The sequence below is a fragment of the Mytilus galloprovincialis genome, chromosome 11, assembly GCF_965363235.1.
Source record: "Mytilus galloprovincialis chromosome 11, xbMytGall1.hap1.1, whole genome shotgun sequence".
Lineage (NCBI taxonomy): Eukaryota > Metazoa > Mollusca > Bivalvia > Mytilida > Mytilidae > Mytilus > Mytilus galloprovincialis.
In genome coordinates, this window is record NC_134848.1 from 54,894,042 (window position 1) to 54,911,115 (window position 17,074).

The window sequence follows — 17,074 nt, forward strand, 5'->3', positions numbered from 1 at the left end:
AATGTAAATTAGAATGGTGTAGTTTGTAAACAGCAATATTACCCTATAAAAGTCAAATAAAAATTTGAATTCTTTTATTCGTCGTTTTCACGTCATGTTGGCAAACAAAAGAACCTCGTAAATTTGGACTAATGAGAAATTTATTCTGTAAATAAGTAAAACTAAAAAAAGATATGACTTAAAATAAAAAAAAACAAACATTAAAGACTTGAAATGTATCGTCTTTAAAAGCTTGACAAGGAACAATAAAGACTTGAAACATGGTCATCTCTAAAGCTTGACGTACCTGCACCACATTGGTTCATGTTGCATAAATCTTTATCATCACAGCAATGGCGGCAAATAACAGTTTCATCACGTTTGCCCAGTGGGTTTGCTATACAATACTGGAAAAGGAAAAATAAATAAAAACAAAGAATGTTGATTACAGTCAAATCATAACATAAATGTCAACATCAAACCATAGGAATCCTAGAAACTGACATCATAAGAAAACTTATCTTTGAATTGAGGTTAACAATAATATATGGATTGATACAGCTGAACAAAGAGAGGATGACTTGAGAGGTCAAACTTTCAATTAACAGCGGTATAGTCTGGTATATACTTTATTAAGTATTTTTATCACTGTCAATAATTTAATTTTGGATGTAACGCTTCTTCTGATTGGCTGAGGTTATCATGTTTATCAGCTCATAGACGTAATTTGATCATGTGACCGTTACGTCATTAAAGTTTTTCCATGGTTTACTCCTGTTTAAAGTGGAATTTAGAATTAAATTATAAGAAATTACTGTGATATTTATTTTTGTCCATTCGAAATAATATTAAAAATGTGGTGCACAATTTCAAATAACCCGCTACGCGGGTTATTCAGTGTGCATCACATATTTGATGTTATTTCTTCATAGACAGAAAAAATATTACAGTCATTCCTTGAATAATTTACATATTACAATAGTTGCAACTATTTTGTGAATGTTATTAGGGACTTGTAGATCTTACTGTTCGCCAATGCTCCGTGTTAAAGACCGTACTTTAACTTACAATGGCTTACTTTTACCATTTGTGACTTGGATGGAGAGTTGTCTCATTTTTCACAATTTGTTTTTTCGGATAAGTTTTGATTATTAATATCTACAAGTAGATATTGAAATCCTATATGTACCACTGCAAGTTGAAGATACGGGTGGATATGTAAAATGAATAAATGTCAACATCAAACAATAGGAATCGTAGAAACTGACATCATAAGGGAACTTACCTGTGCATTGAGGTGAACAATAATATATGGATTGATACAGCTGAACAAAGAGAGGATGACGTGAGAGGTTAAACTTTCAATTAACAGCGGTATAGTCTGGTGTATACTTCCTTGAGTATCTTTATCACAATAGTTTAATTTGGGATGTAACGCTTCTTCAGATTGGCTGACGTTATCATGTTTATCAGCTCATAAACATAATTTTGTCATGTGACTTGGATAGAGAGTTGTCTCATTTTTCACAATTTTTTTCTTCGGATAAGTTTTGATTATTAATATCTACAAGTAGATATTGTAATCTTCTATGTGCCACTACCAGTTGAAGAAACGGGTGGATATGTAAAATGATATGGTGGCACACTGCTATAAGCTTGTTTTTGTTTAATAAACACTACATGATATTTGCTTCATCGAAACCATCCCTGTTGTTACGCAACACAACACATAAGAAAATACCGTAACAATCATGTGTGTAGCCTTTTCAAACACGCTCAATATAAGCCACATCACTTTCGTATCTAGCTATGAGTATCCCATGAGTAATCAATGCCCGATCAACGAAAGATTGTGCTTTTTCTGGTAAACAAGCCTACAAATCGCATTATAACAAATCTTATGTATGACATGAACAATAGTGCCTTTTATTAATTAATAATAAAATTGGAATGCTAGATCTGACAATTTTAAATTGAAAGAGTATCGTATTGTATTCAACTGCAGAATGTGTCAAGTAGATTAATTGAACTATCCAAAACCTTTAATAAAAAAGGACACTACCAAAGAATTTCAAAATCGAACGGAGATTACTAGTATTTATTTGTCAAACCTGATGTTGCGTATATTTTTTATGGGAATGAGTAAAGGAAAATTTGAAATTTTGTGCGAAATAGAGATAGATATTCGGACAGAAAGACAACGCTATAGTATAATTGAAAAAGTCTTTTAGACCACACATATGATTATATACGATTGTTTTCAATAAAAGGGTGACTTTCAGACCTAAAAAAAAAAATGGAAAATCAACCTGTCTAAAATTTAATTTCAAGAGTTATTTTGAATACCGCTATTATAGACCTGTTTGTAAACAAAAAGTGCAATCTTAAATACTCTTTAAAATGATATTTTTTTCATAATTTCTGTACTGTTTTGTAGGGGACAAAAACGAAACTGCATCTAAACACACATATTTTTGCAATTTTAAATGTTTTCTATAGACATTCCAGTTTGTTTACTTTATATACTAGAAAAATGTAATTTTTTTTCTGAATTTGAGAACCATTTTTTATCGATAAAGATTAGACAGTACTTCACATATGATGGTACAACTTATGTTACGTAGTGGACATTTTGATGCGTTTCGTAGTTGACAAAACCGTTTCGTAGTGGACAAAATGTTTCGAATTTGACATCAACCCTATTCTATGTAAATAAAAACATAATAAAAATTAAATGAAACTAACCCTTGTTATTTGTTTTGCACGAATATAATTGAAAAAAGAGTAAAAAAGACTGCATGGTAGTGGTATTCATGAAAGCATATATTAAGCTGTAAACTGATATTTTTTTCAAAATTTTAAAACCAGATACTGAAGGAGATTTGACCCGTTTCGTATCGGACCTGAACAAAAATACGATATCACTCTGGTACATTTGATGTGTTCAATTTTTCTTACCAACAATTTAATTGCCGTTATAAAAGCATCACTTCTTTTGTTAGACCTTAATGTTTATATTTCTTGCAAACAAAAATTACATTGATTTTATAAAACTGTTTATTAGCAAATTTTAATGACTTCGTTTCGTAGTGGACATTTTGTCAGGGACACACCTTCTGAAATTAAAAATCCTATGTTAAAAGCTGTTTATTAAAATACGTTGGCTGTAAACATACTTTAAATTATTAAAGAACTTATATTAAGTAAACATAACATTTATTTCTACATTTTTTTACGATATTTTATAGTTTGAACGTTGAACAGGCAGTCTAGGGACATGCCATTTTGGTTGTTTTGGACCATTCAGGAATCAATATCTTATCAATCCCTCTAAGAAATAAATTGTTTCTTTGCTTAAAAATGTTAAATCTAATTCAATTTACAAACTGCACAAAAATTACTTGCAAAGATCAAACACATTTTTTTTAAAGTGGCTGGGCTAAGAAAGTACTTTTTTTTTAAAACGCCCATACACAAACGAGATATAAACCCCTACCCGATACTCAAAAAATCACATAAACTGCATCTTAATTAAAGGTGTGATACTGCAAAGCAATGGCAGTTACCTGACGGTCTTTGCATCCTACGTTGAAAAAAAAGATGCCATCATTTGTTACGTATCTCTCCACAGAACAGATCTATATAAAGACAAATAAGATTTATAATTACTCCTCTTTAGGTTGCACTTTTTAAATACAGCTGTTTCACAAACCAAGTTTCTTTTGTTGAGGTATATACTATTCAATGGTATTTTCTTTTGTTAACGTACTGCTTCCCAGATATCATCGCTATGTTTACTCTCAAAAAGACATAACTTTGAAATGTTACCAGTATCAATATATACGAATAGCGGCCAAGTTTAATTTTGAAAATGACCCAATGTGAATGGAGGAGTAGTACAGTATTTTAGTATAAGTTTAAACTCTTAAAATTTCTGGGCAAATCATGATAAAGATGTTGAAAATATGCCACGCAGCCCAATTTAGATTCTAAAGAAGACCAAAAGGGAAAGGAAGGATAGTACAGAGGTTGAAAAAAACTCTTAGAAGTTCAGGGCATATATAAGTTGAAAATATGCCGCATTTCCCCATATTGTGACCGATGAAAAATTATTCAGTATATTTGATCTAATTTCCTTGGTAATATAGAAATAATTGACAGAATATGAATATGTTGCTCTTTCTTTAGTTTTTCTATGTTGTGTTTTGTAAACTGTTGTTTTTCTTTTGTTTTGCCTTGGCGTTGTCATTTGCTGTCTCTCTTTTCTAGTTTGAATATGACCCCCTTATTATCTTTTGCCTCTCTTTTATAATAAATAAATTAATCTCTTGTTTAATATTCAATTGGTCAAGTGTAGTTTTGGATTCTCCGAATCATGTCCTTGTTGGATTCGAATTAAAAATAGATCAGTTACAGTTTAAACAATAATGGTACCAATTTTCTATTCACCAAATTCAACGTGTGTTGCTCGTGACTAAACATTTGGAAGAAGGTGTAACAACAGAGGGGGAAGGAATAAGATCTTCGAATGAGGAAGACTCATTTTTTAATTAAAAAGTATTTAAAAAAATTTGTAACAGCATTTTAAATGACACAATATCCATATTTTGTTGTTTTGTGCCGGTGATAAACTAGGGAACTAACAGTCCACCAACAGATGATTAATGGTACCATTTGTTTTACACCAGATGCGCATTTTGATAATAAATGTCCTCAGTGATGTTCAAGGTCAAAATATTTAAAACTCCAATAAATTTACCTCATGGTCGCCACATTCTGTAACAATAGTAGTATCAAGTGGCGACGTTAAACGAACACCTTCAAGGCATCGTATTTTAGCATCTGCAAATATAAATGACAAAAAATGATGATAATGCAATTCGTGTGTAACAATTATATTTATTGGACGTTGACAAATATTTTGAAGGGTTAGATTCCACGTTCTACAAGTCCGGAATTTTAATTCTAAATTTGTTTGGTATGGAAGTTCTAAAAAAAAAAAACACATTTTGTGCCTCAGAATTTCCTGTTTGTCAACATTGAACCCATTTAGATTCGTACAAAAAGTATGATTACGTCTAGTGTTTATGTTTTACAGTTCTTCGGACTTTTTTCATTGATGGCATTTTTTAAACCAAAATATTTATCAAATGGAATTTATGTTAAAACGTTGCATTAGAATGAAGATAACTGTATTGTATTTTAAGGTCTGCCTTCGTGAAACTATTCTATTGTCGCAAATATACGTTTGCCTAGCCTCTCTACGCGTCGCTAGGTAAACTCGATTTGCGACAGTAAAATATACGTTACAGTCATCTCCTTTAAAGTTTAGTTTTGTAAACACACGAGAAGCAAACCAATTCATTGTATATAACAAAAACAATATTTTTTTCAAACTGTTTTGCGTAAATCAGATAATTTATTATAAAAAATATTTTTTTAAGATCGGTAAACTACAGATTCTAATGCAATTTGTATGTAACATTTTTTTTCATTGGCTAAAAGTTGCCGTCAAATCCACAGTTGACCAGGCGTAACTAAGGAGGAACAACCATTTTGAAATAATTGAATCAACAAATGTTCGATTACTACTATATAATCGAAAATAAAACAACACCTACCTCGAATTCGCCGTTTTAATGTTATTTTATTCGAATTTGAAGCGTACAGGTAACGTAATAACCTCTAGCTTGTAAGTTTTCATTTGTATGACGTCACGTTTACCCATGACGTCTTTGCGCCAAAATCATTCATAAAGTTTCGCGGATTTTCTTTTATTTGTCAAATTTGTAAATTTTTCCAAGTTTTATCGTATTATTTCTTTTTGAAATGCATTAGAATCGCGTCGCCAGTAAAACTGCATTTGTGACCGTCAAATCTACAATTGACGGTGGCAACTCTTCAACTACAGTACTGTTATTCCTTAATTCTCAAATCAAAAGTTGACGTTACATCTTGTTTTGTAGCTTGAAGTCTTTAATCCCCGAATAAATAGTACTAATAAAACTGGTACAAACAATGTAAGTGGCAAATAAAAGGGAAGTATAAACATTTAAAAATTCAATGAATGTTTTACAATGTAATAGTGAATTCTAAGTTCTTTTTTATATGAATATTCGTCAAGACAGTTACATTTATTCTGTTAAAAACAAGTAGGTGAAGTTTTGTTCGTATTAACTTGTTATCAAATGTTTCCAAATTGTAGTCCTTCAAAATAAATGACTGTTCCATATTGCAAATAATATTTCTTCTTTAAACTAAATTTCAGCACCATATTTTTTTATATACTATTAAGTAATATCGTAAATCTAGTTCATCTATTTCGTTTTAAGTTGATGTTCACGTATTTTTTAAGAATACAACCAAAATACACAATAAAATATATCACTTTATTTTCCATCAGGAAAAAGTAAAAAAACTGTAATAGGTATCATTGAGAAGAATAAACAAAACAAGTTCAATGATGTTAAGTATCAACCTTGCCGCCGACACGTCATATAATGGATTCCTAACACAAAAATGAAAAGTGCCGTTTGTTTTGGCAAAGAGTACAGACTTTTGGACACGGGAATCAAAACATGGTGTCATGAGTGTGTCGTCGGAATGTGTGTTGGAAGATGACTGTTTTAAGAATTTCAACACGTTGCTAATTTATGTGGAAAACATTGTTAGCGTGTTAGTGAAGAACAAACTCATAACAAAAAGTACATTATTTTGAGTTTACATATACTCGCATTTGGATGCAATCGCATTACTACAAAAATAACAAATTTATAAGTCCCTATTAAACAGAAGATCCGTGCGTGCAATATTGAAAATCATGTTACGTTTGTTATTTAGAACAATTTTATCTTATTTTACCTAGAAACACAATGTGGTAAGGTGTACTTCATCTATAGATATACAACAGCATCAGTCAATTTGTTTAAGATCAACACAATGTGAACCTATTATGTACTATTATGTAGCTTTGTTTTGCTGAGGATAAAGGCTTTAAAAATTGGTCCATTTAAGAACCACATTGTAGTCTTTTTAACTCATTTGGCTCAGTGGACCAAACGACCTTGTCTCATCACTAGTCGTCAGTCGTCGTCCGTAAACTCATACAAAAATCTTCTCTGAAACTACTTGGCCAAGTTACCAAATATTTGCAACAATTGTTATTGGGGTATCTAGTTTAAAGTGTACAAAGTCTATCAAATAGATTAAAAAAAGTGCTAATCAATATAATTAGTCAAACACAAAAAGGATTTCTTGAAGGTATGTATATAGGCGAATGTACTTGATTTATTGATGATCTGATGGAAAAGATGGAGGAAGATGAAATTCCTGGACTTTTACTGTTAGTCGATTTTGAAAAAAAACTTTCGACACTTTCGAATGATCTTTTATACTAGAGGCTTTCAATTTTATGTCTTCGACCATATATTTATTAGTTGGATATGATCATGTTACTGGTATGCCTCCAGTGCAGTGTTAAATAACGGATATTATTCAGATGACTTTTCATTGAAAAGAGGGGTTCGTCAAGGGGATACCCTGTCTCCGTATTTATTTATTTTAGTATTGGAATTACTCAGTACAGCTTTTGAAAATTACCGTGATATTGCTGGTGTAACAATTAATGACTCAGAATTTTTGTTGAATCAATATGCTTTCGATTCTTCCTTAATCCAGGATGGTGACCAACAGTTTAGATTTGTTCAATAAGTTTTCAGAATGTGCTGGACTTAGGTGTAATGTTGACAAAACTGAAGTCATATGGATGATGTAAAAAAAAAGGTAGTATGGAAAAACTTTTGCCAGACCAAAAATCTTGTTTGGAATCTTCTTGGGAGGTTCAAACTATAAGTAATATGGTTTGAGCTTTCTAAAATGAATAATACTCTATGTAATTTTACAGCCAAGATAAACAGTATCAAGTCATTTCTCAATACTTGGACTTACAGAAAACTAACATATATTGAAAGGGTTGTAGTGATTAAAACTTTAGCATTTTCAATTCTGGTTCAAGTTCTGACTGTTCTTTCTAACCCCCTGAAGGTGTTTTGAAGGAGATTCGAACTATATTATTCATTTTTTTATGGACAGGGAAACCCGATAAAGTTAAAACAGTGGTTGTGTCCGAACACTGTGATGGCGGTCTTTAGATGCCTAATAATATTTACTATTTTTGTTATAGTGTAAAAATGTCTTAGCTGTATAAATTATTAGATCCCCAAAATTACTCTTCTTAAAAAGTTTTGTGACTTAGTTATAATCAAAATTTTGGTCAGAAGTGGCAATTGTTAGAAGCAGCATTTAAAAACCAAATCAATTGTAATATGTAAATCTTATTATACCATTATGATTTAATCGATCTTACATGTGTTACTTAACTTTTTATACTTTGTGTCTAGTACTGTATTATGTTATTTCACATAATTCATCTTTAAAAAAAAAAAGGAATCTCTCTTCCCTTCAAATGTTTGTGTACCTTCTAAAGTAATGCAAAATTTACGTTTAGCAATAAGTAGCGAACTCAAATGAAAACTCAAAACTGAAAGTCCCTTAACAAATGGCAAAAACGTTAACTCAAACACATCAAACGAATGGAAAACATTTGCACTTTCCTTAATGTGTGCAGATATTTCCTTATGTAGAAAATGGTGGATTAAGCCTGGTGTGATAACTAGCTACATTTTTTTTGTACATCTCTCACTTATATTTATTTGTTTATTCTTAAGTTTTCTATGTTGTGTAACTGTGTACTGTTTTTTTGTCTGTTTGTCCTTTTCATTTTTAGTCATGGCGTTGTCAGTTTATTTTATGAGTTTGACTGTCCCTCTGGTATCTTCGTCCCTCTTTTATATGACAGTCGATTCAAATTCCATTATATTGACGAGCATGTGGTGTGAGCATTCTTTTTTAGTCATGGCGTTGTCAGTTTATTTGATGAGTTTGACTTTCCCTCTGGTATCTTTCGTCCCTCTTTTATATGACAGTCGATTCAAATTATATTGACGCGAATGTGGTGTGAGCAAAATAAACAGACATAATAGATAAAATTGTGGTAAGCAGTCAACATTATACCACTATCCCAGGTTAGGGGAGGGTTGGGATCCCGCTAACATGTTTAACTCCGCCACATTCTTTATGTGTGTGCCTGTCCCAAGTCAAGAGCCTGTACTTCAGTGGTTGTCGTTTGTTTATCTTTTACATATTTGGTTTTCGTTCAATTTTTAATTCAAATAAGGCCGTTAGTTTTCTCGTTTGGATTGCTTTACATTGTCATATCGGGGCATTTATAGCTGACTATGCGGTATGTGCTTTGCTCATTGTTGAAGGCCGTTCGATTACCTTTAGTTATTAATATCTGTGGTTTGGTCTCTTGTGGATAGTTGTCTCCTTGGAAATCATATCACATCTTTTTTTTTCATATTAATCACTATAAAACATACAACTTTGTCAACAAAAAAAAAACAAAATGGCATGAAGACACTCTATATACATAGCAAATACTAGTAAAAAAGTAGGAAACCATAGGAAAATAATACAATAGCGGGATGCATAAATCTCGAGCCGCCACGTTAAAAGGATATTAACAATAATGGAACAGTAAAGGTTAAATATATACAATTCTTGATCAATTAATCAATAAAAGTTACTTTTTGTTCCGTATAATATCAAAAAAGATATTACATGCAATATCATTGCTAGATATTATTTTAAATTGACTGTACCAAATGTTAAATTATTCAAAACACTTAGACATCGGATTGCCTGAGACGCACTATGTACAGTTTTCGAGCTTTCATATTTTGTTGTGCTATCGCTCATTCGACCATTTTGATTCAAGTGGCAAAAGACAAGTTTTTTGTAGACAAACCGCGCGTCTGGCGTACAAAATATTAATCCTGGTATCTATATATATATGATGAGTTTACATCCTTCTGTTATGATCAATACACCACTAATAAGTCATATGTGGACAAAACACTCGGCATACCAAATTAAACATCCTGGTACCGTTGATGAACTATTACAAGGACAACTTACGAGCAATATGTATTGTTGGCGCCATAGTTGTAGTAGTTGTAGGAGGAGCTATTGTTGATTTGATGGTACAGTTACGGTTACATAATTCCGTGTCACAACAAAATGAACAGACTCCCTGTGGGTTACTTTGCGCAATTGTTGCACATTGCTGAAAAAATCATTTGTTTTAGTATAAGGTGCTATATAAAGGTTTTCTTCTAAGTACATTTCATTGTGTTCATTGTCATTTGTAATTTCATTTGTTTGTTTTACTCTTGATAACTATACCTAAAACTTATTACCATCAAAGATATTTGGAGGGACAAGGGTGCCACATAAGCTGTTAAGGGACTTCTTGGTCTTGTTGTAGTATGCAATGGAGAGCATCGACAAAGACGTTTATTCACATAAAAAAAAATCAAATAAACAGCGTTGCTCTCTTAATATGATTGTGTTACTTACTGTATTTGGTGTAATGTTTTGAATTTTAGACAATTGGTAGTTGTGGAATTTATAATCAGCTTTTACATAATTTATACAACTTATTAAGAGGTTCGTAGGCGTCCTGTTGCACGGCATTTTTTCTTTCTCTATATCTATCGTATATACCCTCAGTTTCCACTGGCTTTAACGTTTACCACCAATTATCCCTGTTGACCCAGTTATTATTTTATTGTTTATTTCTTCTAGTCATGAACATGGAATAATTGACACTGATTGATAATAAAACAACAAACAATCAAACATTTTGCCATCCTAACATCACATATCGTTGCACATACATAAACATTAAATTACATATATCAGAATGCTTTGATTCGCATTTTTGTCTTTGACGCAATAAAGAATTTTCATAGATTCGGAATCTTCTAGTTTTATTCATGTACATGATGTAGGTTTTATCACAATGTTGCCCGCTACCCCTTCCTTCCTTTTCGAAATGTTATTATATTATTACGTTTTAAATGCATGTTTTTCTTTTATCAAATCCTTGTGTTGTATTTTCATATATTGATTTTGATAGATTAAAGTTATCAAGGTTAATTTAAAAAACAATCGTGTTTCTAAATTTTTCCATGAATTATAATTCAATAATAAATACACTAAAACATTCAATTTTTTAGTTCTGTTAATATTTAATCTGTTAAATTATGAAAGTCTTTTACAAAGCTTCTTATTTTGAAACGGAGCATCGAGCATCCTTAATAACATGAAATATGGAAAATTATTTAGATATTAGACAGTCACTGGTGATTTTGTGCAACCTATGCAATTCAAATAAGTTCCAATTTTACAATATCAAAAATATGACATTAACAAAAGTTAGCATCCACAAAAAATTGCCAAATTCAACTATAAAAATAACAAGATGTGGTTTGAATTCCAATGAGACAACTCTCCATATATGACAAGGCAACAAACGACACACACTTAATTACAGGCTCCTGACTAGCTTTATCCACATACCAAATGTGGCGGGATGTAACTAGTTTGAAGGCGCCAACCCTCCCCTAACCTGGGACAGTGGTGTAACAGTATGAAATATGAAAAAAACGACGCGTCCCCAAAACAAAAAAAGCACAAGTACAGATCTGAGAGTACTCACTTGTTCAAAGCCAATACAAACTCATTATAATTAAAAAAAAATATTAACAGTCAGAGAAAAACATGACCTTGTGCAATGCCAATGTATTGGACAGATTGTTTAGCCATGCATGTGCATATGTATATAAAAAACAATGTTAAGGTTGATTTTAGTTTACTAACAACAAAATCAATATCCAATAAAAACAATATTCAAAGATCTAATTACAGTGTTGAACTTGTAACCATTTAGAATACATTGATTTAAAGGATAGGTAGGTTTACAACAGGACACCATATATATAACATATGCATTTAGAATAAACATTTTACAAAATTATATGTTTATATTTTTTTTAGTATGAGAAAAAGAAGAATTGCAATCTATTAAAAAGAATAAAGGAGAGTTCATGTTAATAAGGCTTGATTTGATTGGCTTTGTTGTCTTTGCCTTTATGTTTAGGCAACCCCCCTCCCAAGTTAGTCACATACATCTTCATGTAGCCCTTAATGTCAAAATATTTGTACAGTTTCGGTAATTTATCAGGGAATTTATTGAAGTATTTATAAGATTTCTTTGCCAGATAAAACATAGTTTGTTAAAATTATCCCGATAATCTATTCCTCAATTTTCAGCTGTACTCCGATTAATATCTAGCAAAACGATCGCTCAACCGGTGTTACGGGGATTGAACTTTCATGGATGTGAGTATTTTTTGTTCTGTGTTGAAACCCTTACTATAGTTTTGAGATATAGACAAATATAAAATATCGTTTCTTTTTTTCGTGTGCTTTTGCGTGAAGAATAATTGCACTGGTATTATATCTTTTTCCAATAGCTTCTTCAAAACATTTCAACATGCAACATACCGATTTCTCTGAACACCCATGAGTCCAACGAGGCTGACCAATCAAATTTCGTGTTTGTGTTAAAGAGCATGCCTGTAATATTGTTAACAAAAAATGAAAACATAAATTAAGAAGGTCAGACTAACAGTCCGGGTTATGATAATCAAATAATCAAAATATTTACAATCTGTAATCCCCATTCATGTAAATTTATTTGATGCTGTCATATACTTTTTCTTTTTAATACTTGAATGTGTATCACATCAAAGATGCATATGTATCTTCATAGTCATGTTGTACATTTTAAAAATAGGACCAACATTTTGTTGTTATTTGACTGCTTTCGGCCTTCATACATTCAGATGTGCTGTATACCTAATATATTAGGAGATGTCGTGTATACTTATAGCTATATGAGATATAGTTTATACATATGCATTTACATGTGGTGTATTTCCTTTAAACTTAAGAAGATGGGATGTATACTTTGGACTATAAGAGATAAATAACAAAGACCTTGAGAAATGCATTATTTAGCTATGACTTAAACAGATGCAATGTACACTTTTGACTGTAAGAGATGTGATGTACTATAATAGCCTTTAGAGATTCGGTGTATAGTATGAATCGTTAATGACACAAGAAAAGGAAATAAACGTTAAGAAAATTTCATTTGTCCTAAGCGCATTTCTTAATTTACCTTCATCAGTAACGCTAAAAGGAGAATATATAAAAGCTAAGGATGTATAACAACCGAAGGAGTCGAAGACCTACTTTGTACATGACTAAACAAATTCATCATAGATACCAGGATTACATTTTTTATTGACGCTCGAATCCAAAAAAGTTAAAAAGGCCAAATAAAGTACGAAATTGAAGAGCATTTAGAACCAAATTCCTAAAAGTGTACAGCTAAGGTAATCTATTCCTGAGGTAGACAAGCCTTAGTATTTCAAAAATTCAAAGGACCTAAAACAGCCATTTCTATAAAACGTCAACTTTGCCTGAAGGAACTGAAACCTAAGATTCTTTCAAATTTCCAAATGTATAAACGGACAATTGTAGAAAGTTAGTTTTAAATCATGTCAGAACTAAAGTACTGACTACAGAGCGAATGATACCCTTGGGGACTGACAGTCCACCAGCAGCGGTATCAACTCGGTGTGATAAAAAGAAAAACAAATTGCATGCGTTCCAAGCGTTTTTCTGTATTCACCTACATCAGGGACGTTACAAGCCAAATAATAAAAATCCCAGAATGTATATGACAAAAAAGACCTAAAAGAGCAAAATCTATCAAACAGACATCTACCTTTGATTTCTCTCTAGATTAAGTGTATATTGTTAATTTTCGTCATGATATGCAAAACACTACATAATGTTAACAATCAGATCTATAAAGTAGTATTCCACTTACAGAAACTGGATTCTGATTTGTTTTGACTTGTTAAAGTCGTAAAAATTTTGAAGGTTAAGCAGTTTTTACAGGATATTAAAGTTTATCGACTTTAATTTCGGAGGATTGCACACAAGTCCCTTATAAATGGAAGTTGAAGACATTTTCACATTGCGTACACACCTGGGGACCGAATTCCGCCAACAAATAAAATTTGGTGGAATACCAATTGCTTAAAATTCTGTTTATTAATCTCATCTCTGAGTGTAAATTTTGAAAAATTATCAATTACGAATTGGATTCTGAAATGCTGAATTAATAACCATTGGGTCACTTTCGCTTAAACGTATCACACCTATTCAGTAAACTAACAAATACCAAAATATGTCTTGTGAGTCAGTCATACATTACCGAGTCACACAGGGCAATGTAATTGCATTTATTAGGATCCATGGCAAGAGGACATGAATAACATAAGGTTGATCCTACGGGAAGGGTAACACCTGCAACAGAATAAAGATAATTTAATACCTTTCCGTTTTAGCCAAATATGTAGCAGCAAGTTGTGTATTTCTTAACATATGTTTATGATAACCTAAAAACTTATCCTTTCGGAATTTTCCATCATACCAGATAATACTGTAATACACCAGACGCGTTTTTCGTTAGCATAAATCTTCGGTGACATATATTTACTTACTTCAATGTTAATTGACTCTGGTGAAGAGTTGTTTTGTTAGCAACTGAATCAATTCTTCTTTTTTGCATTATAATTTAAAGGAGCATTAACTACGAGTTATATAAAAGAAATGATTTTTGTGTTTGTTCAATCATTTATGAAAATGAGATAGTGAAATAATAATTTGCTTTTAGCAGTCATTTTGGTTAAATTTTGTGAAAATAAGCAAAGAAATATCGCTGATGAATTATTCACTTGCAAGTGAATTGACCTCATTGAATACGTATTCATGTGTCCTTCAATTTAACCCCTTAGCACACTTAATTACACATTAATTATGCATGTTCAGCTATTTAAAGGAAAACATTACTAGTAAAAAAGGAAAACAAATTGGTTGACTGATTTGATCTACTAAATTTATTATTATACAGGTAAATAAAAAAACGATGATTAACATATTTTTTAACCTATAATCATGATAATATGAAATCAAACATACCTTGAAAAATCTAATTACACGTGTTTGGTATCTATTTATATATAAAATTTTGTTTATATTGGGTAATACGATCGTCGGCATTCTTCAGAGGTCACCTCGATGATTAATCACATGGCCATATATGGGTCAAATCGGTTAACAGCTAATGCCCCTTAAATGTGGAGGGTTTTCAATACTAAATAGTTATAATCATTCAAGATCCGACAAATTTCGAGCATTTTCACAGCTTCAAGTTCCAAACTAAGGAAGTATATGAAAAAACTCATCATAGATACCAGGATTAAAATTTTATACGCAAGACTCGGGTTTTGTCTTCAAAAGTTTCACCAGAGATGCTCGAATGAAAACAGTAAAAAAGGGTGCGGGAGTATCTCGCTACATCGAAGACCATTTGGTGGCCTTCGGCTTTTGTCTGCTCTATGGTCGGGTTGTTGTCGCTTTGACATATTCCCCATTTCCTTTCACAATTTTATGATATACCAATTAAAGAGGAGTGTCTATTTGGCTATGCGGGATGTATGAATACCAAGCACGTGCGATGAAGGAATTGTTTTTCCGTCTTTGCACGTTACAAGCCTTTGCAGTAACTATGTATTGTATCCCTACGTTGCCAGTTGAAAAACTATTAATCCTATTTGTCATGACCTCATTTTCTAAAAGCATTCAAAACACCAATCCACCAACTTAGCCATGTTAACAGAACGTACTTATTAGAATAATTGTTTAAATGGGTTCGAAAATTAATGAAATATTTGCAATTGTACGTTTAGGAGATGCCAGTCAGTCGATCAATCAAATATATGATAGAAAAAAGTGTCAATGAATTAAGATAAAGTTCAAATGTATAACAACAGCTGTTTCTACAAGAGAAAACATCAAAAAAGGAAACTCCATAGCATGTATAGTTTACACTTTTGTAAATATAGACACTGCAATTTTCCAAAAAGAGCTCCTTTTACGGATACTATTTGCCACTTCTACTATTAAGTTTCTTTAAAAAAATATCTCCTGCAAAAGCAAATTCATATGCAATACTATTTTTTCAAAGTTTAAAATATAGGGCTGTGTGGCATATTTTCAACACGTATATGCCTCGAACTTCTAAGAGTGTACACTAATAATGAAATTCTGAAATTTACTTTGGGTCTTCCTCAGAATTTAATTTAGCCGCTATCCATGTGTTATTATACTGGTAACATTCCCAAGTTATGTCTCTACGAGATGAAACATAGAGATCATATCCGAGAACTAGTAGGTAAACAAAACAAAATGTCTGAATATTCTATATCTCCCCAAAAGAGGCATGGTTTGTGAAACAGATATATTTACTAAGTGCAACCTATAAAAATTGACAAAATCAATTGTTATCGGACAAGGGAAAAAAGTGAAAAATACTGCCATATTCCCGAAGAAAATAGTGAATTAAACAGGGTTTCTTAGCTATCTAAACCTGCCATTTTTATAACAGTTGTTTATATTTCTGATATATTCACAGAATGAGGCGAGTAACCCAAACATACATTAAAGGTTAATGTATCAATAATTGGAATTACTGTGCAAAATAAAGGTAATAGTAGTATACCGCTGATAAATAGTCATAAATCGTTTTAACTGAAACAAATCCGGGTCACAAACCAAAACTGAGGAAACACACATCAACTATAAGAGGAAACCTAACGGAACAACAAAAACACTAAACTGCTACAAAAAAAACAAACTCCAACATACATATAAACGGACTATGTAATAACAACTGCCATATTCGTGACTTGGTACAGGACATTTAAAAAGAAAAGGTAGGTTGAACGAGCTTTTATGGCTAGCCGAAACTCCCGCTTATGTGGCATGGTTAAAAAAGTGAATCATTGAGCTACTGTTCACTAATGATTCCCCGCCCGCTAAAATTATAAGGTAACCAGGAAGTTGTTAATTGATGATTTAATAACGCATCAAACGGTAAAGCTGACTCATATAAACCCTAAAACAAAATTTCAGAAAGCCTTGATATGTAGTTCCTGGAAAAGATGCGAAGACAAATAATCAGAGACGGACGGATGGACTGACAGATTGA

The 17,074-nt window shown here is 31.8% G+C and overlaps 2 protein-coding genes across 2 annotated transcripts in view; both read right to left on the reverse strand.

Annotated features, from left to right (window-relative positions):
• Window positions 1-17,074, reverse strand: part of LOC143052400 (uncharacterized) — a 106,590-nt gene that overhangs the window by 15,682 nt on the left and 73,834 nt on the right. The gene's annotated exons all lie outside the window — the stretch shown is intronic.
• LOC143051988 (uncharacterized) overlaps window positions 1-17,074 on the reverse strand; it is a 38,007-nt gene that overhangs the window by 11,770 nt on the left and 9,163 nt on the right. The window contains exons 6-11 of the mRNA XM_076224959.1: window positions 14,237-14,328; window positions 12,451-12,522; window positions 10,018-10,165; window positions 4,739-4,821; window positions 3,546-3,617; window positions 287-386 (exon numbers count right to left, since the gene is read on the reverse strand). Of these exons, the coding sequence (XP_076081074.1) occupies window positions 287-386; window positions 3,546-3,617; window positions 4,739-4,821; window positions 10,018-10,165; window positions 12,451-12,522; window positions 14,237-14,328 (567 nt within the window). The remainder of the gene's footprint in view (window positions 1-286; window positions 387-3,545; window positions 3,618-4,738; window positions 4,822-10,017; window positions 10,166-12,450; window positions 12,523-14,236; window positions 14,329-17,074) is intronic.